The sequence below is a fragment of the Plasmopara halstedii genome (assembly GCF_900000015.1).
Source record: "Plasmopara halstedii genome assembly, contig: Scaffold_3120, whole genome shotgun sequence".
NCBI lineage: Eukaryota > Oomycota > Peronosporomycetes > Peronosporales > Peronosporaceae > Plasmopara > Plasmopara halstedii.
In genome coordinates, this window is record NW_020190023.1 from 2,273,330 (window position 1) to 2,294,585 (window position 21,256).

The window sequence follows — 21,256 nt, forward strand, 5'->3', positions numbered from 1 at the left end:
CAAGATAGCTTATCTCGCGGCAGCGCCGGACACCATCGACAGTGTGGATACAGCGACGCTGTTTTTCGATCATCTCCTTTGATAACAAGGACTTTCGGGGCCAATTGTCTCTGACAGAGACCCACGCTTCACTGAGAAGTTTTGATCGACAATCTTCAGGGTGCTGGGCACCAAGTTGACTATGTCAACAGCGGTCCATTTGCAGACCGACGGTCAAAATAAGCGCGTGAATTGCGTCGTTGAAGACGTTCGTCGCGGCGACTGCACTGAGACCCCGAAGCACTGGAGCGCCAAGTTTCCACTCGTAGTGTTTATCGGCTAGACAAAGACCTATGTGAATGGGTTTAGCTTGTTAATACTTGCCTCTCCCGGAAGCCGAGAGGCCGGAGAGCGGACAAGGTGTCCGCAGGGTTTGAGCTGGGCTAACGTCACGCTGTTGGCGCACTTCGTCTTCCTCGTCATCCCATGTTGAGAAAGAAGTGTCCCACTCGTAGTCGACTTCGTTAAACTTTCCGACGAGGAACTCGTCGCCCGGGGCGGGCGTGGTGTGTTGCGCTCAGTTGCCGTAGACTTGACATGTGCTTCCGTGAAGCCGCGGACGCGTTGTCCGGAGATGCACTCTGGAAAGAAGAAGAAGGGCTTTCCCCACCGGCGTCTTCGCTACCAGCTATGCTGGGTGTTTTGCGTGTCGTAGACACAGGGCTCATAGAGCGGAGAATGTTTTAAGTTGTTCATAAAGAACGTTAAGGTATCTCAGAGCGACAATTAAGTGTATTCAGAATTTTACTGGGGGAGAGTGTAACGGGTTACACGTACCCTTGTATGAAGGGGTGGACCGCACAAGATTGTGCGACCGTACATATTACACAAGTAAGCGTAATCACACAGTGGTAAGGCTACACCGTAACAACAAGCCACCATGTGGCAGGATTGCCAGTAGTAATGTGTATAACTGTATTGATTAGGTTTTGCTATATAAATGAGGTATTATTGTATTAATCAGGAAAAACTCGGGTTCTAGATATTGGCGGCTCTGCCGCGACTAAAACATTAAAAATACAGTTTCGAGTTTGAACAGAAGTGTTCGTCTGCCTTGGTTAGATTTTGGTACTTGGAGGTAGCGAATTGCGATCCACTAGACTCGTACTGGTTCAAGGAAAGAACGTAAGGTTGGTGACCTTATCTTAGCTTTCTCTAAGCAAAGAGCTACAGCAGCCCCGCTGCAGAAACCATGTCCAATTCGTCACTTGCCATTTACCATTTTGACGCGGAAAGTCGGCGCCGTGTGGGGCAGTCTTTCTCTCTCACCAAACCCCTTTCACGCACTGCACGTTAGGAAACGTCTGTGGGGCCGCACCGTTATATTGGCAAGGCCACTGGCTAGCCGTAAATAATATTTTGTTCCAGGATTCACGTCAATATCGTGAGGCCTTACCATACCCAGGCACAACCCCTCTTGTGGTTTTCTTGCCACCTTGTCACGATTTTTTTCAGAGAAGCTAAAAATATTGATAGGGCTCTTCAGAAAGGCTGACACTTCTTGTACTTAGTACTCTTCTACGACTACGCATGTATGACGATTAAAATCAGCTCATCCTTAAATTGTTTCAAAACATTTCACCGTCTTGTAATATCTTGCATGCATCGGCTGAGGATATATTCATCGAATTCAAAATATTATCTCTGAGGCGGAGACCAAAAACTTATCCTCAGGAACTATCTCGGTCACACTCCAAAAGATGTATACGATTGCTTGCCACAAACACAGGAAGCTTCGATGCTCTGCACGGCTGACATGTCACTTACGTTGCTGACTTAGCTGAACTATCACATCGTGACAACGATAAACCATTCATAAAACTTAAAGGCCTGAGCCGACCTTACTATTCGTGGCTCACAGCTGCATGGATGTGCCCTGGATACCATAGCTTTCAGCCGCCTCGATCCATCCTAGCCGTGACGAATCCTGGTGACAATTCCCGCAGACATTGACATACGGCCGCTTTCTTCGTCCTCAACAAATGTAAGCTGTGGTGGCTCAGGCAGAGCTGACCTTATCTGCCTAAGCAAGGATTATCCGTGAAGACCGCGACATGTGATCGCTCACTCCCCCGACAACGCATAATTGTGGTGATTGCGACATACAGCTGTTTTCCTCAGCTCACAGCGGCCTTTGCATTCTGATTTCTGCTCAAAGGTCCTAGCAATACCCCAATTACATAATATTTTGCGTAAAGGTAGTTGCTGCATCGTGCCCACACCAAAAGTGCTTTTGCGTTTTTTCAAAAGGTTGGTTCATTACCAGCTAAAAGTTACCAGGGAGAGATGTATGTGGGACTTAGCATCATCGATGTCCACTCAACCCGTGGCTCATGGCCTTCCAGCCGCGCCATACCTAGGATGAGATGGTATCTCAAATCCTGGCGCTTGGTCTTCAAAAGCATATTTACGCTGTCAAAATCCTCAATTTTCATAGGCAGGTACAACGGAAAAGTCGACAAATCAGCGAGTGAATCACACGAAATTATAACCGCACTCGGCTACCTCAATGCCACAGCTATTTCCATAAGTTGCGCCTTGCACATAGTCGCACCACGTCGTTTCATCAAATCCAATGCGTTGATTCTCACAACCAATAACCCTGGACTATAAGGATCATGTATTTTAAAGCAATCCTTACACTGCAACTTTACTCTTACTTCGGTGGTCCACAACTTCACGTGCATTACACGGGGCTTAACGACGGAGATGTAAAAAGATGTAGTATTTGTTCTTAAAAATCGCTTTTTGGCTACATGACCAACCTTCATTCACACAAAGTTTGGTTATTTTTCTCAGCTCAAGTTCAGACTATTTGCGGTGCATTGTTGATCACTTCTAATTTAGAGTTCCAATGGCTAATTATAATAATTTCGAAGGTGATATCTAACACGCGAACACAAACATAGTGATGGAAGATCACATAGCTGTGGCGCTCTATGACTCAAAAATCTCTAAGCCTGAGGATTATCAATTCAGTTCGCTTTTACGATCCGATTTCACAATGTGCGTCGTAAACAAATTGTCGCATTCATGGCATACCGACGTTCAGCATGCACTTAATTCCTATTTTTTCTAGACCCAATATCAACTTACTTTTCAAATGCAATGCTGCACTTTTAAAGGATCCGTTCGGCAGTATGTCACGTAGCCTTTGAAATTGTAAATTGGCTTCAATTAACGATTTACTTGTTATCTAGACGTCCTATGGCCAAAAGACTGGATGACACAAGTGCTACCACCCAACGAGGTTGACCGATGGTACTATATCATCCACGAGCGCGTACAACCAAAACCTCAAGATGACTTGCAAGACCAATTGTATGCTGGTGGTGCACTCCTGATACTTGCTTTTGTGCCGTCTGAATGCGAATCGATTGATATTAAAACATGGCTGCTGTATGGCATCACTCAAGAGTATCAGCCGTTGCTTCGACTCAAGGCACGAATGGCTACTTTGAGACAGATGCTTGAACGGCTACGTAAGAAGCCGAATACGTTGCTAGAGATTGATCAGATTGAAAGTCATCAACAACAGATTGAAACACAAAGCAAAAACTCAGAAAATGTTACGAATGCTCGATTGAAGGAGCTCACAGATGAAATTAGTAATTTAGAGCGTCGATGCAGGCGCATTACTAGACTTTTGATGACAGAGCCCGTCACTATGGTTGAAGTCTCAAGAATGGCTGGATCTTTGTCAAATAATTTTAATGACAAAGTCGAAACCAGAACTTGGGCTGCAACTTTCAAAAGTCCACGTGGACGGGACCTGGCGTCACTAGCCTTGAACAAAACTGACTGGAGATATGTATGCCTTCTTCAAACACGCCCTACACCACGTGCATTTTTTGAAGATGACCAATTGTCAAACCAAACGATCAATTCGGAAGATTTGCTGAAGGAGGTCAATATGCGAACGGTGCTTCTTCGCCGTCTGCGTCATGGTGAGGGCGAGTTAATCGTACTTTCGAACACAGCCGAGCAAAATGACGGTCATCCAAATCCAGTTGACAAGACTTTTCATTATTCATCAATTGGTGGTATGTACTCAGGTGCATTTCGACTTGGCCAAAAACAAGGAAGAGGTCAGGAATATTCGAATGTTGGTATTTATAACGGAGATTACGAAGGCAATACACGCTGTGGTGACGGCAAACTAATTTATGGTAAAGGAACTGTATGCCAAGGCACGTTTGATCGGCCACAGCGTTGCTATGAACACAACGACAAGTTACGAGGCCGTGTGTTAAAGAGGTCGCTACTGAATGGAGACGACTTTCGCGACGGCACGGAGAACGGGAAGGAGATGCATGTGAAGTTTCCAGATGGTGCAACGTACGATGGTGAGATGCAAGACGGAATGATTACCGGACATGGACGATACGTCAGCTCTACGGGTGTTATTGATGAGGGTTTGTTTGATAAAGGGGTTCTTCATGGACCAGTCTGTAAGCGGACGTTTCCAGACGGGTCATTTGAGGAAGGACCGTTTAGAGAAGGTCAACTCCATGGACGTGGACGGCAGCGTGGGCGTCATGGTGAATTTTATGAAGGTTTTTTTGAGAACGGTGCTCGTCATGGGCGGGGTATAACTTGGTTTCGAGGTGGATCGTCGAAGCATGTTGGATTCTGGCACGATGATGCCATGGAGGGTCGAGGAGATCTTTACTATTGTCACCATGACAACAATAGTATTAACAATGAACGTATGAACAATAGTAGCGAGCGAGTTGAAAAGTGGGACTTTTGGTACGAGGGCGAGTTCATGCAGAATGAAACACGTTCGAGACATCGCCTTGAAGATCTTCGTGGCCTAAATAAACATCAATCGAGTATTGATCATATAAAATATCATGTTCCTTTTACGACAAATGGTAAAAGTCGAGAGAGGATGCCATTTCTTACTACAGAGCTGCCACATCAACTTGAAAAATGGAGACGTCGCAAGAAGCTAAATGGAAAACGACGCATGGAACGAGAACGTGCTTATTTACAGCAATGTGAAATCAATAATTTATCCATGTACTACGCGCTGCTAGACGATTTTTGTGAGGAATGGACAAATCGTAAGCGCAATGATTATGAAGATACTTTACTTAGTGGCGATGAACTTCGTCGTGTACAAGAGAAGCGTGAGGCTCTTCGAGCAGTTAAAGAGCAACGTGAAAAGTCTCGGGCAGAAACGTATTGTTTATCACCACGGAAAAAGTCACTGGCAAAATTTGAAGAATATCTTAGACCAGTGACATTGATTGAGCATTTGGAATGGGAGAGAGCCAAAGGGTTGAGTTAGTTTGTCCTGTTAAAGAAAAACTAAATTTGATTATATTGTGTAGACCTTATGTGTACTCAATAATTCTAGCATTAATTAACGATACGCAGCCATGTCCAATATTTACATCACCGAGCCGAATACTGAGGGCAAAGTACTTTTACACACAAGCTTTGGGGATCTAGATGTAGAGCTCTGGCCTCATCAGGCACCCAAGGCATGTCGAAACTTTGTGCAACTCTGTCTTGAGGGAGTACGTACCAACTTTTAATGGTTGTAGGACGTTGGCAAAATACATATTACACTGTTTTTATTTGACAGTACTATGACCAAACAATTTTCCACCGCGTCATTGCTGGTTTCATGGTGCAAGGTGGAGATCCCACAGGCACAGGAAAAAGTGGGGAAAGTATCTATGGTGGCGCTTTTATTGACGAATTCCACTCGAGACTTAAATTTAATCACCGTGGACTACTCGCTATGGCTAATGAGAACAAAGTCAACACCAATCACTCGCAGTTTTTCTTCACCTTGGACGCTTGTGAATTCTTAAATCGAAAAAATACCATTTTTGGCAAAGTATGTTTGGTATTGGAGATATTCCAAGGTACTAATTGGTCATTGATCGTCTTTACAATTATCAGGTTACAGGTAACACAATATTCAATCTATTGAGTGTCGGAGACATCGAGACGGACGCTCAAGATCGTCCAATAAATCCACCGAAATTGCTCAGTGTCGAAGTTCTGTGGAACCCATTCGAAGACATTGTGCCCAGGTAAAATGAGCTCTCACAATTTTGTTTCTTTCCCCAGGGCAGAAATCTAAGATTAAATTTTAAATGCTGCTTGCTTATAAAGAGCTAAGGTACAAAACGTGATTTTGACTGAAGAAGACGCTCTTCAAAAGAAAAAGCGCGAGCGTAAAGCGACAAGAGATTTAAAGCTGCTCTCGTTTGGAGATGAAGAAAAGGATTTGGAGGATGAGAGTCATGGAGGAGTAAAACAAGCTGTCAGGAAAAAGGTCAAGACGATGATGAGTAGTCATGACTTACTTGATGATCGAAAATTGAAATTAGAAGTGGATGCTGAAGTGTTGCAGCGGATTAATAAAACTAGTGAGAAAGCAACAGCAGAAACTAAGAATGAGCAAGCACTGGCAAATTTAAAAGCAGCCGTGACTGCCGCCGCTAACAAGACGTCTCAATCTACGGAGAGCTCAAATGAGCAAAATTGTGGAGATGACAAGCAACTTGCTTCAACGAAAACCGAAAAAAGCTCAAAATGTAAGATGACTGACCGAGAAGAGTATGCTAGGCTTCGCGAAGAGCTGCGGAAATCGAAAAAGGCCGTTTCATTACTCATGGGCGATAAAGCGAAGAAGCTGGAAAAAGATCGAGCGTTTCAAAATATGCTTACTCCTCTTCAGCAGCAACGACAGAAGTATCTACAGCGAAAAAAAACCAGCAGTCGAACTGCTCGAGAACAAGAAACATTGTCGAAGCTCAAAAAGTTCCAAACCACGTTAATTGATGTCAATACGACAGCGAATACGTCTAAGGATGTGACAAACGAAGCTAAAGAAGAAAGCTACCACGGTCAGGTTCTTGAATGCGATGACGATGATGATAATTCCAATGAGGATAAGTCCTGGATGACGGCGAAGCTCAAATTCACGAAGCACATCGATGTAAGCGATTCTTTCCTCCTCTGGAAGTCTAAAGTGATCCTGGCTTCATCTAATATTTATTCAAATGCACAGGATCAATTTCGAGCTGGCCATGAGCCTTCAACTGACGTAAAACATACACTATGTGCTGGACATTGCCTGATACTTATATATTGTCATTATTTATCTTGATAGGATTACATGACCATCGACACTCGCACTGAGACTGCACACGGGGGATCAAGAAAACAGAAGGATCGCCAACACGACCGATCTCACAATCGACCTCAAGATGAAAGGTACAATGGCTACCGCGATCATAATCGTAGAACCCATCACCGACATCGTCGGTAAAATGTTGAATCGCAACAATTCTACAAGTCATTTTTTCTGCGTTTTGAAATCATTTTTTGTACCATATTCGTCTGTCAAAAGACAATCTTTTTCTGTTCTCTTATGCTCGAGAGGACTGCAGTCACGATCCACCACATTTTCGACTCAAAGGCCATCTAGATGATGTAAGTAAACAAATTGGTGCAGTGACAACCAATCTAAGACAAGGAAAACTTGTTTCACATACTCGGTCGCTTTTTTCGCGAGTGAATGATCCTTTCGCCATTTCAGATAGCTGTTCAAACGCTATATGCACATTAATTCTGGAAAAATTCTCTTTTGCCGTTTATTTTAGTGTGGCCTTTTTTGAAGCAAAATGCTATACTTGTTGGCAAGTCTCACGTACTGATGAGATTGCTTTTCACGCATATTGCTACTCACAATCCGGGACTGAATGATAAGTAGTTTCTCAAGATTGAGATATACTCGTCATATTGCTCACACAAGAGCCGATGTCGTTAATAATCATCGTAATGAAACTTGTTAATTTTCACGGCTTTTGAGCAATTTCGTGCATTACCTTAAGCTATGAGAGCGCAAACTTGTTCCATTAATCCATGCAACGCCGTGTTTAAAATGATGAGTTGAACAGGTTAAGACGATCAAGACATACGATACACAGTGACTCTGTAAAAGTGACCCGCCTTATATAATGCTGTGTTGTCTTAAAGATGATGGAAGACTACTCCAATCGCTTTTCAAAGCAAGCAATTATACCGGCGGTTAGTGATATTGCGACATAATGTGAGGCTCAAAAATGAATTGTACATGTAGTGTTTCTCGCGATGCAGTATGCTTTCTCTGAGTTTCTTGTCTATTTATTTGCGAGTAGCTCTTTGCGACATGCACAGATTATTTCGAAAGTGACTTGAAAATTATCGGTTTTACGAACTACTTTGTTGTTGTGCACGACAATCTGCACGATGTGCTGTCAAGACTTCGGTACTAGCTCAAACCGTTTCCATCAGAGAGAACCTAATAATTTTCACTGCTTAAACCGCCGCGCAGGGGCTACGTCCTTTTTTATGGCCTCTCGAACCTTATGTTTTTCAAAATTTATACAGGAAAAGAACCACCGGTGCAATGGGTGTACCAACGAGCATGCACTGGTAATGTACAGCTATCATGGCACAATGAGTGCTCGCGATCCTTCAATAAAGGCTAAATTTTTTTTGATTCGACAATTCAATGCGGATTGCTCATATATTGATGTGGGGGAGTGTAACGGTGTATGAAACTTGTCACGGCGGATGTACACATCACATAATTATCCCTCGGCGTACAACCATGATGAAAGAACAATAATGGTAATTGATACGATTTCAAGTAATGGTAGTTTTAGAGGAGAAGTCTTCTGGACACGTGGGTTGCTAGCCTCCCGCAATGCATCATATAAATTTTATTATCATTAATGATAAAAACAGATATCTCTGGCCAGCTAAATGTAAATAAAGAAGTACTTGCTACCTGTTCCGGCACCTTAAGGCGACTGGTAAGCGCATTCTCTATGTGTAAATCACGCGGACTCTTCCTGTAGAAGCTCTCTTTGCGCGAGGTGCACAGCAGTCACGCTGCAACAGCAAGGAAGTACACTTTACTTCCGTCGGTAAATCTTTGCACCCTCACTTACCAAAGCGGGAGCCCTGAAGTCACACCATCCTCGACCTAAACGCTTCCGGCAGCAAGCGTCCTGGTCCCATGCTACTATATTTAAAGTGTAAGAGGGCTATGTTCACAAAAAGTCCCTACACATGTTTGTGCGACAAGGAGGCTATTCTCGACGTGGGGAGAGTTGGACAGTCCCGGCTTGGAGGGGATAAGAACGACTTCAGCCTTTAAAAACGAATTTGCAACTGAATAAAAATGAGCTATGGTTCCTGGCTACATGCAAAGCACCCCAAGGGCTCCTGTAGGTTTTACTTAATAAAACCTTGGTTTCATTAATCAAGGGGTACTAACTATGTTGTACCTCGGCTTCGGCTAATTAAAGATCTTGGGTGTACGGAGCTTGAACTTTGAAACCTTGGGCTTCAAGTTTCGTGGAAGGTATCCAGTAAATAGGACTGGCTTACGTTGTATCGCACAGAATATTCGTGACTATATATAAATATTCACTTATATACTTGGAAGCACCATTTTGTACTTCTTTAATAATTTTTTCAAAGCATACAGAGGGTACATAAACGTTCCTTCATGTAATGGCCAAGTGTAGCCCATTACACAGAGAGCAGCTTGGCGGCAAACATCATGTCATTAGACCAGTCTGGCCGCCGACCATCCAGGCGCTCAACGACTTTTGAAACAGAACATCGTAGTCGCGGACCATCGTGTGTGTCCTCAGGCTAAATGGTCTCAGACCGTCTTTGTCCAGTACGATATACACGCGCAGCTTTTAACGCAACTGCTTTAACTGATTTAGTTCCTAAAATGCTTTTTCAAGAGCGTCAATTGACGAGCCACCCGAAGAAATGCGGTGCTTGTGGTCAACGTACAATTTTCATAGTAGATGGGTAGATTTGTCACAGCTACCTAGCGTGTTTCAATGCATTGCCTCCGCCTCCTCCAAATTCTGATCGGAATTGCTGCTCTTTCTGAGGAGACATTTATACGTTCGCCGTCATGCGAGCTCTGCATACAACCCAGTTCCCCGAGGCGGGTCCAGAGATGTTATCTAGTTACGGGACTGTCAATGAGTTCGGTTTCATTGCCAATCCAGCCTCAGCGAGCTTAACTTCTTATTATAACATTACCACGGTGCGATATATTCATACGAAAGTCGCCAAAACTGATTTGCTGCTAGGCGAGCAGGTTTCGATGCATTAGATGTCGGCGCACGTTGAAGGCAAGCGTATCTGTGCAAAAGAAGCAGCATTTTATAAGCTCTTAGAAGCGCTTAGATAATGTCGCAGCCAAGTTTAGATACCCTTTGCTTTTCAAAGATTACTATTGTGTAGAACATTCTCCGTTCTTTAGAAAACAGCAGCGCATTAAAAATTGTTAAATTTGCGAATAGACAGTTGGAAAGGATAAGTATACTGTGGTTCGATGTGAGAGATGTGGCATCGACATCGTTGTGCATGTTGTGCATGATGGCGCATGATTATTATAAATCAATATGTGACCCAAATTTGTTAGCGGTATAAACTATAACAAGTATTCCCATGTCGTGAATCGGTCAATTTTTTCTTCCACTATACACTGGCGAGACTGGAATACAGTAATGTATTACCACCCATCAGCATCTGCTTGAAGTAATGTACGGACTATGGCAAAGACTGAAACGTCATCGACGACTTGCATCGCCTATCCGAATTCGGTATTCGGGGCACACATGAGGCAGTCTGAGACGGTCTTTAAAGTCTCCAATACTGTTGAACCCCATCATTATTTGACACAAAATATAGGAAAATGGCGAGGGGATGTACAAGCCGACGTAATTGTTGCAGAATAAAGATCAGGTAAAGCAATTTTTGATTGTTTATGTTGGTGGCACTAGCAACCCTTGATCTTTGCGGTATTTGCTTGTAGATCATGCTTTGTCATGACACAGCACAAAATTGATATTTGATGGCGCCCGAAGCACAATGATCTATATTGACAGTCAGATTATTCTAGCGCACTCGTACGAGGACTGCTTTGCAAAGTTTGATATGGATGTCTACAAAAAAATTATTCAAGAGTTTTCTAGCGTTGGTGAATATATTATCAAAATAGGTCTGTGCGCGGGTGCGATGCGTACTAAACAACCATATCACCAGACAATTAAACGCCGTTGCCGCGTTAACCACCTTTTGGAGAATTGATATACATCATTAGATTATCAAGCGCAGAAACTTTCTTTGCGATGAAAGAGATGTCAATGTCTAAAATGAGGTTTGATACCTCCCATCATAAGATCAAATAGAATTCGATACTTTCCATCGTGAGAAGTGAAAATATTCATCGACCGGGCGGAGAGAGCTGTACAAGGTGCAGCTGACCACGATTCTGTGTGGTGAATTCATCCTAGAGATCGGTATTTGCACCGAGATAATGGCTGCGGTTAGCGTATCGAGAGCATACACATTTGACCATCTGCCGTTAGTACATCTGGTTCAGAAATAGAAATTCGGGAGCAGATTGTGCTCTCACATTACATTCATTTCGTAATCGCACGGTCTACTGCGTTTTTGAAGTACATTGCACCCTTAGTAAGGGCGTCACCCCACAGACGTCACCCCCATAACAAGACCTTAGCACCACTTTAACAAGATTGAATTGAGTCCATTAAGGCCCTTGAGCATTGCCGTCCTACTCTACACACTAATTTTCTCCAAGCATATCGATAACAGTCTCATCTGTGACGGATGACGAGCTCAAGAAATTTGCACCACCAGCTCGATGACATCACCGTCTTGCTAAAATCTTCTGGGAATACTTTCTAAATTTGACAAGCGCGTGTGCCTGAGCTCAAGAGGGGGCTTATATTTTCTCGGATCACCTCAGCTATTTACATAAGGTGGCTCGTCTCAAAATCATGGAGCTTCTGTGCTTCGCATGATGGGTACTACACTCAGTGCTGATTCCGCTTTACCGTCACAATTTGACGGGGTTAAACAAATCCAATTAGCATGATAGAACATCACTTTAAGTCGACGATTTTTAAGATAGTTGACCTCAGAGACCACGGCTATAAAGCGCACCGATTCGTCTCCACAGTGAAAAATCTGGTGACCACGACACACACAAACGCCCTATTCCTCCCCCCAAAAGTAGCCACATCTCATAGCTACAATATCTGTAATAACACTAACTTGCCGGGGTGCCGCGACAAGAAATGACTGATTGTCGCCTTCAAATAGTTGACTCTTCAAACTACGAATGGTCGCATTTTTTTTGTCTACAGCATTCGATCTACTTACGACTTCTTACCAATCGTGCATCGCACATAGTTGCATGAAGCTCCTCAAACTACTTTGATGATCACACAAAGTCTGGGGCTTTGATATGAACACCTAAATGACCGAAAGGAGAATTAGGTGAAATATGAGATCTGGAGAGCATTATGTGTGTACCGGAGGCTATGAGCCACACCCAAGTTGAAGACGAAGGATCGATCTCTGAGCTGCAGGGCTGCACCGTGATATACGTAGATGAGCAAGTGTGGTTGTATGATTTCTGCCTGTCCCTCCAGTCTCGATTGAGAGGTTTGAAGGATCAATCCTTTACAGAAAAACAATCGATATGTCCCTCGCGTAGTCGTGTCGAGTGTTGGTAGGTCGCCATGCACCTAATGGAAAAACTGAGACACATTGAATCCGTAGGGGTGACTACCGGCGCTAAAGAAATACATCACGATTTGCAGTGGCAGGTTGACGGACCGGAATTTATATGGCCTCACAGCTTCATCAAGAGGCTGGATGGAGGTGAAGGTCTCAAAGCGAGCCGCATCTGAACAAACCCATCATAACAATGGTTACCACTTTGCGTCCGCAAGAGGGTCACAAGCCAGCCCGACTGTTATACTTCTCAACTCCTGAACATTGCCCGCCAGTTTTTCTTCATATAACAGGTCGGACGATCGGAGCTAAAACTTGCGAGACTTGTTGCTAAAGCAATTCTTATACTCGGATTGCCTTGTCGAAGGATATAGCGTAAGAACTGGATCCTTTTAAGCACGAATTAAACTGAAAACTACTAGCGTGACGCTCCTTTTGAAAATGACCGAATCTATGCCCTTCTTAATCTCTCATACCCAGAGAGATTTCTCCGTCTCTGCCGTCTAAGGGGTTAATGGTAGCAGAAGCACTCCTACTGCGGGTGCCGCTTGCAGTATCACATACGTCTGGTCTAAACGGTTTTGGAGATATCTCTTCAGCACATTTTCTTAGCTGCAGGGTGCTTCCAGGCGAGCGATAACGCCTATAATTCTGGACTGCTACCTGCGTTTGAGCCTTCGAACCCACCACGATAAAAACATCTACCAAATATGTCTTGTTGACTCGATTTCAGTAAGCAAACAAATTATATTATCCCCTCGAAGGATATAATCTCTGCAAACATGGTCGTCGGATAGCCAATTTGCTACCAGATACTATTCTCCTCACAACCAATTCATGAATATGCTTGTACCTACTACGAGGATAAAAGATGAAATGTTTGAATACCTGTCCTTGGGACGATAGACCAGATTAACAAGTTTTTGTTTCTTTTTGACCCCGAAGAGATCAAAGGCGGTAAAAAGACATAAATCGGTCATTTCTTACCTGGAGGCGTTTACCAGCATGAAATATGCTGGTTAGGTGCGTCCAATAGTGTCTAAACCGTGATCTGATTGCTGCGAGAGAATGGGCTCCCGACGCGGAACGATTCGAAGATTTGAAACGAGTGGTATCGTGGGTGCTCACACCGCATAATCACACGTACCTGTGCTCTCAAATTCTTTGTTTACTCGTCAATAGACGAAGTTGTAGCCTATGAACAGGAGAAATGAACCGCAGACTATGTCCAAATGATATGAGCACTCTTGGCAGCAATGGCGTGTGTAATGGTTACTATCTTCATGGAGGATCTCTAAATGGTTGCGACTCGCACCCTAACCGTACACGGCTACCTCTACACCCTTCCGCTCTCGAGAAAACGGTGGATATTGCACCAAATACGAAACACAACGTTTGTTCTGCGAGAGCACGATGAGGTACTGGAAATGTCAGCTCAAAGTACGTGCCAAGGACGATGGACCCCAGCGGTGCTGATGGAGATGAGAGAAATTTCAAAATTACGGGTAGCTTGCGGTACCTGCAATCATTTCACCTACGGGAGTACATAATATATGTGTCACCCTATTTGTAGTGAGCTGAGAAGTGCGAAGGGTCGGGCCGCCAGGCGAGGTCGGACGACGAAACCCTCACAGTAGAATTGCAAAGTCCAGTAGGCCAGTCTACACCAACTAATAAAGAGCAAACTTCCATTGTTGTAGCAATTAATAGGATCTACTTTTGATGGAGCGACTTCCATTCAATATGTTGGGGCCCACTGCTAGGATAGTTGTAATTAACGCCCGGGCATTGTGAAGTTGCGAGAAATCCTAAGAAATCCAGAATCGTCGTGCAGATACGTACGTCCTGCGACTTTCAAGCACGGCAGACACTTCGCGGGGGGCATTAATTCTCAAATACAAATACGGCGTCCGTGCGTTTTCATACGAAATTGCTAGTAATTCGTTCACGTTAGGTTGAAAACCTTTAATAAATGTCGAACTTGGGTTGGTCCTTAACCTGAATTTTTCATACGATTGCATCCTAGATATGGCGATGCTAGAGCGCTATGAGCCATATGTCATCCTCACATAAAATGGGTTAGGTTCCATAAACTTTTTTTTGAATAGCTTTAAGGGTTTGTGAATCAATCTCTTACAGAAAGCAGGTTTAATGACGTAAACCAATTTCTTCAATGAGCTTCGCTGAGACCACGATTTTCGCAACAGACGCGCTTAAATGGGTTTTGGTGAGGGCGCCAGAAATTTATACAACGAGAGCATTTTCAGTGACTCTCCTAGTCCCGACCAAACCACTCCGCGCTCACTCGGCGATACACGACCTAGTCATTTATGTGGTTTTCACAGTGCTCAACCTCCACGTTGCGCGAAGATTAGACTCCGGGGGAGGCGAAAATATTCTTACGTCATCAACAAGTCTGACTTGACTTAAGGAGCCCAGCTTGCTATATGACATGTGCAATCGTAACGCCGATCCTTTCAAAAATCAAATCGTGATATCAATCGTCCGAAGCAGCATGCCGCACTGAATCAAAACGCAACACGAATAGCGTTAAGAAGAGAGCGATTGCTTGACCGCAGGTAGTTGCTCCCAAAGATTACCATCTGTGCTTGGAGCAGCAGCGGTATGGGAAAACTGTACCCTTCAAGAGTAATGTACTAAAAGCTGGCAAAATGACGCTGAAATTACAACGCAGTAGGCGCAGAGGGTAATAAAAACGCGCCGCCTCACCTTTCATTAGGCTTCACAGTCTAGCTTCAGCAAAATAGACGTCCGCCACGAGCGTCGTCCCATGCTTGACTTTGCAAAGCTCAAATCACGAAGAGAGCGTCGTGGCAACTCATAACTCAAGAGCTCCCGCTGCTAGCAGCCCCGCTAATCTTCATGATCCAACAATAACGGTTACTGATAAGGGTCTTTTACCGCTTGGTCAGTAGCCTCCCGCTAGTAAAAAGAGCGCCACGACGGGCTTCTCTCTCTGTAAGAGGTCACGGCACCAGGGCAATCTTGCAAAAGTAAAACCTCAAATTCGTTATAGTTAAAAATAAGGGTAATCTTTCCAAAGTGGTAAAGGCCTTAGTATATCCGCCAATTCCTTTAACGCTCTACGGGGCCGCTTTCTGCTCATCACGCAGTGCTTGCAGAGATAAAAATTTATTATGGCTGGGCTTCGTGAGCTTTACCGGCTGTCGCAGCACGTAGATTTTTTAAGTTTCACGGTGTGTGTCTAACGCTGAGAGAGGTATTATAGCTTCCCGAGATTCGTCATTGCACTGCCTGATGTGATTCCTCAGCGGTTTAGTTCGTGCAAATGCTGTAGAAAGGGAGGTAGCTCGGCTACGGGGATCGTGGGAGAGACGTTGCTTTAAGCGTTACAGAGCTCTTCATGTCTGACTGGCTCGTAATAGTGACATTGCAGATACCTTTGGAGAGCCTTCTAGAACACTAAATGTGAAAATGCTCAATTTGGGCTATTTCAAGTATAAAACAAATTCCATTTTTGCTACAATCGTGAGTGGTCTGATGTAGCTTAGTCGCAGCTTAGTCATATAGACCGCATATACTGCAGGAGCTGGTAAAATTAGTGCGTTCAATATGATGTTTTCTCTGTAACATATTCTTACGTGTCTCACCTGCCATTCGCACCGGTGTGCTCCATTGTCTGTCTTGGTTCAATTCTACGGCATCGCACACATATATCATCACTAATTCTACTTTGAAGTGAAGCAGGACCGGTACCAACAACTGAAATCTGAGCGGCACTCCCTTCCCTTCTGAGACGGGATCCGTTTTGTGACGATGTCAATGACATCTTATAGTCGGACAAGTCATAATATAGCATATACTGCGTTTTTAAACGAAAGCTTAACGAGTGGTAGGAAATCAGCTCACCAACGACGGGACTTTACGCAAGCGATTCAGTGGATAATCCACAACGCAGATAACGTGCTTGGTCAGCGGTCACGTCAATTATCTGGCGTCGGGCACCTAAAATTAATGCTGTGATGCGCGGATCTCAGTATCCTTCATTATGCTCCGACAGCTGGTAAATCCCACCATACTGATATCTCCGGACTCGTCATTTGAATAATCAAAATTAACTTATTTCATAGACCATCAGTAAGCCGCCGAGATCGGGAAGCTAATCAAAGGTGCCACCGCATGCAGTAAGATGGAAGGCGTTGACGAGTCTCACCCATGCGCACGTATGTTCTCACCCACCAATACGTGTTTGAACACCAATACCACAGAGCAACATATTTTTTTTTGTTTTTCCAAAAGGTCACGCAAAACCGTATTATGTGCCTCGAACAATATATTGTACTTGAGGCTCTTATCCGTAGGCACCACAACAAGCTGATTGTTATGTTGATTAGTGCTGTATTTATTAAGTATCAGAATACAAAATAGCGATGCAACTATAGTGCACTCGTCGGTAAAGAAATGCTAGTTTTCTGGCATCTTGCTTTCCAAGGCATTCAATAGCACAACACAAGTTGCGTATCAAACACATGCCGTATATATCACCGCATCTCATGGCAAGCCAAGCGTGTGGCATGCGATCATTGTCGAGGCGACGAATTGGTACATTCGCCATCACATCAGGCACAGTCGTCTATGACCTCCCCTCAAATATTTACTCGGCAGATAAGAATAGTCACCTTACAATTCTCCGAGAGAAATGTGAAGACATCACTGCGCGCAACAACGCTTACTTTGAATAGATTGTATCTGGCTTGGAGTCAAGCGGGGACACAATGAACTTGACGAGGGCATACTGCACTGCAAATAATATCCTGTCGTGAACAGGGTACTTCATTTCAGTAGCTTGTGGCTGGCGTTAGTCATGCGCGATCACTCGTTCATGCCCATCGGCATCATCCTGGAGTAAAGCACGGCCTATGGCTAAGTCATAACTTCTACAAATAGCATAAAAGAACCTATTCGGGTTCAAATAGGATCGAATCGGGCCGCTCACGAGTCTGTCATGCATATTATCAAAGGTCGCCTTGTTGGCCATGTTTCGACACTATTTGGCGCCACTTCAAGGAGATAGGTAACGGATGGTGCCATGTCGGCATACTTTGCATATAAGCTTGTGTGATTAGATGCCACATAGACACTGATTTATCAACAATGACTTTGATCTTTGCGAGATGCGCCTGCATGCTCTGCTATCGAATGAAGCAACCTAGAAAGAATATTCTGGCGGCTTCATAGACACACTTGTCTATGTTGGGAAGTGGTTATCTAAGCGAATAGACTCAAGCACAACCCGCGAGTGTTAAATATGGAAGCCTGCATTCGACTTCTCGTGCCCTGCACGACAATGGACGAAAATATCGTCAAAATGCGTTTGTGCGTAGCCATGGTGGGGCCTAAACACCAGACAATATAACGTCTCTGGTGTATTAAACAGTTTATGTAACATTAACAAATTCTTCACAGAGCGTGTCGCCCAGAAGGCACACCGCAGGGAGAGTGATATCGCTGATTCTGATCAGCATATCATTCCAACAATCTACTCCGGTATCAACAAGATTTCAGCGACCCACAGTTATGCATTTTCTTGCCGTTACCGCCGGAAAAACTTTCTCTTAGTCGGTGAATCTTTCCAAGATAATAAAAAAAGACTTACGATCTATACGCCATTCAATTTGCATGTGGGTTACAATTATCGTTATTACTCGTGGAGCTTCAATGCTTCGCACGTTGGCCCTTTGATACAGTTGTACCAGCTCAACAGCACCAGAATATCGCGACAAAGATAGTCATTCTTCTTACATTCCAGTTCTGGTGCTTCTACTTGCGTCTTACAGTTGTCCTTCCACCCCCATCGGCTCGAGAACCGAGACTGCAACAAACAGTCGCTTTCACTCTCCACCGGCCCTCGCCCAAGAGACATCAGCTAACAGCTTTTATTTACATTCTAATAGAAACACATTCTGGGGGCACTAATACACCGCTTTTTATTCCATTCTCATCCTTGAAAAGCGGCGTACTGCCGCTTATTCCTACCGAGCTCTGCTCAGGGAGCCTAGCAAAACCATCGCTATCAATTTCAAACAATTCCGCATCCTGCATGGAAGCCATTCCATCGTCGTGCCCGGTGCGTGAGAGCGGACTCCGAAAGCAAGTTTTCCCGGAGGATCAGCACTTTACAGCGCCGCGAGTGGAGTAAAATTCTTAAAGGAACTGGCTCTTGCGAAGAGATTTCCTTTGTAAAGTGACGTAAGAGATTAGATGTGAACCCTGTTGTGGTTCTACATTAAAGTGGGTGGGCTTGACGAGGTAAATAATCCATCCTTGCTTTTCAAATACCAACACATTTGGTACAAGAAGTTATGCTCAATTTTTGCCGTGGATGAATAAGCTCATCATGGGGACACACATAAAGCGCAGAGCGTAATGTGGAAATTGTAAGTCTTAACGGGTGATATTGGTCCTTTCCATTTCTTTCAAAAGAAGCTTACTTCATCGGAACAATAGCTCCATCGAGGGTTGATATCAAGATCAGAAAGTGTGTAATGAAGATACCTATTTCTTGGAAAATTTTTTGAATTCACGATATATACTAACACAAGAGATAGTGATTCATATTGCGTTTAACAGCAAGTGGAAAATTGAACATGCTCTCGCTGATGTAGATGCAGCCAAACTTTTGTGGCAAACCCAATCTATATGGCGGGAGTAGTATGGTCTGGTGTACCTGCACAGTACTTTCTGTCTATTCTCCAATATACATCTTTTGCTAAGCATCCAGCCCTTTTGAGATCAGAAACGGCGAAGATCTCTCTCAGGTATTATTATCTAAGATGGCCATATAAACTTGGCGACGATTTAGAAGGAGAAACAGCGCGTAGCGCTAGCAGTCTCCGTGCTAGGAAGCAGCGCGCAAACTTGGGTTCTTCTGTTTTGGTGCCTCAACAAAAGATTCGTAGTTAACACGAGCAGCATTTTTTATGCTTGAGCAGGCGTATCGATGCAAACACGATTTTGTCGGCCCTTCCAGAGGGGCAGGTATTGGCGGGCTACGTTTAGGAGATATAGATCCTCATCGACGCGACAGTGGCCTAACTTTTTCCGAAAAAGACAACGGTTACTAACTTCATGAAAGGTTCAGAGTAGTTGCGGCTTTAACTAATACCTTTTAAATCCACTTTTCCTATTTTGAAAACGTGGACGGCGTCAATTCAAATGCAGAGCACACCTTTCGAGCTTTGAGGGCCTTTCAAAGTTTGGGAGGTGTAAGCCTTTTGAGCGAGCCAGAATTGATGGTTACAGCCACGATATGAAGAAAGGGATGGGTGATCAAGATGCGGATCAGCATTTTGAGACTTTCAGATGTAAAACACGGCGACGGAAACAAATTTTTGTCTCTCGGCTACATTGTCCAAAAACCGATTCCTTTACAGAATCGGCTGACCAGCTTTTCAAGGGAAATATCGATTTTCTTTTGGCGTTAGATGATATATTAAAAATGGATTCTACTTTACATTGATTAGTTCAAGAAAAATGAAAATTGGCCTTAGAGGGACAGCCCCTTCTTCTAAGTGAGGTGGGCTTAAAGATCAGAGTTGATGAATGCAACAATGTACGCGCTGGACTATGTGATTCGCGGAAATTTAAAATGATTTCAGAAGCGTTATCCAGTTGCGTACGGCACACAAATGTCAAAACAAAATATATAATGTTGAGGTACTGAGAATGACAATCATGGATATGGTATCTACACGGCTTGCGATCGGGTCGCCAGAGAAAACGTGCCATCTAAACCGCTTTGAGGCTTAACAATCCAGGATCATGCCGGCTGATACTTGACTGTGGAAAGTACAAAGCAGGTCGAGAATGCTGGACAAACAATCCTTATTCATTACTTTCTGCGACTATTGGCCTCGCTTGTATCTATACGACAGTTGTTTTCACTACCGACCAAGCATCGAATTCGCCATAAGGTTGAATACTACTCACCTGTCAGAAGCGCGCTGTAACGCGATACTCTGCTTTGTCTCCAGGGCAAGGGTGCGCCAGAACGTAAGCGATAGCGTCACCGGAACAATTTGCCATAAGTGGTACCTCAAACTTCCTTGATTTTTTAACGACGGCATCGCTATCAATTCTTCAGATTTTAATAACAGCTCAGGTGCACTCACCGGTCTACTATACAAATCACGCGGAACAAAAACTCGTATGCATCGAGTAGGGTCGTTGAAGTCGGCCCTTGTTTGTTGGTTCTCGAATTTGTCTTAAACAAAGTGCCACATGTGGCTGGTTCTAAACTTCGTGTCATGGCCTTAGCAAGCTTACAAAGTGTACAGGATGTTTAACATTCGAATTGCTGATGGTATAACCAGATTATTTCTGCTACGGCCTTACAGTAGTAAGGTCGCAATTTGAGCATAAAGACCACAGACACTGCATGTGTAGGTAGTTTAACTGCAGACAATATACTCTTTTCATCACCACAACTTCAATTGTGTTCTGCCAGCCAGAGAGATTCATTTTTGCTCTCACGACGCTCGCTCTAATTCTCGCACGGAAAGAACAAAGCATATTTGAAGAGCGAAAATGTCAAATACGTCACACACTGTCCCCTTCATAATAGCCATTGCGGTGCAATGCA

The 21,256-nt window shown here is 44.0% G+C and overlaps 5 protein-coding genes across 5 annotated transcripts; 4 read left to right on the forward strand and 1 right to left on the reverse strand.

Annotated features, from left to right (window-relative positions):
- Window positions 1-2,950: 2,950 nt before the first annotated feature.
- PHALS_08023 (peptidylprolyl isomerase) lies at window positions 2,951-7,336 on the forward strand (the record flags this gene model as incomplete). The annotated part of the gene is made up of 9 exons (XM_024721587.1): window positions 2,951-3,045; window positions 3,119-3,177; window positions 3,240-5,330; window positions 5,425-5,567; window positions 5,636-5,893; window positions 5,959-6,092; window positions 6,175-7,003; window positions 7,076-7,111; window positions 7,178-7,336. 9 exons carry the CDS (start codon window positions 2,951-2,953, stop codon window positions 7,334-7,336), a joined length of 3,804 nt encoding a protein of 1,267 aa, XP_024586671.1.
- Window positions 7,337-8,298: 962 nt separating this feature from the next.
- On the forward strand, window positions 8,299-8,610 carry PHALS_08024 (uncharacterized protein; the record flags this gene model as incomplete). The annotated part of the gene is made up of 1 exon (XM_024721588.1): window positions 8,299-8,610. The coding sequence occupies one exon, from the start codon at window positions 8,299-8,301 to the stop codon at window positions 8,608-8,610; it is 312 nt and encodes a 103-aa protein (XP_024586672.1).
- A 1,384-nt stretch (window positions 8,611-9,994) lies between these two features.
- PHALS_08025 (uncharacterized protein) lies at window positions 9,995-10,276 on the forward strand (the record flags this gene model as incomplete). Its single annotated transcript, XM_024721589.1, has 2 exons — window positions 9,995-10,129; window positions 10,199-10,276. 2 exons carry the CDS (start codon window positions 9,995-9,997, stop codon window positions 10,274-10,276), a joined length of 213 nt encoding a protein of 70 aa, XP_024586673.1.
- A 1,613-nt stretch (window positions 10,277-11,889) lies between these two features.
- PHALS_08026 (uncharacterized protein) lies at window positions 11,890-12,304 on the reverse strand (the record flags this gene model as incomplete). The annotated part of the gene is made up of 3 exons (XM_024721591.1): window positions 11,890-12,108; window positions 12,169-12,222; window positions 12,287-12,304. 3 exons carry the CDS (start codon window positions 12,302-12,304, stop codon window positions 11,890-11,892), a joined length of 291 nt encoding a protein of 96 aa, XP_024586674.1.
- Window positions 12,303-13,112, forward strand: PHALS_15268 (uncharacterized protein). The gene has a single exon (XM_036407279.1). The coding sequence runs from the start codon at window positions 12,420-12,422 to the stop codon at window positions 12,630-12,632; it is 213 nt and encodes a 70-aa protein (XP_036263517.1). The 5' UTR covers window positions 12,303-12,419; the 3' UTR covers window positions 12,633-13,112.
- Window positions 13,113-21,256: the final 8,144 nt, after the last annotated feature.

Excerpts from the sequence above, each read along its gene's own strand:
- PHALS_15268 (XM_036407279.1), top strand. The coding sequence starts at position 12,420 with ATGTGTGTACCGGAGGCTATGAGCCACACCCAAGTTGAAGACGAAGGA.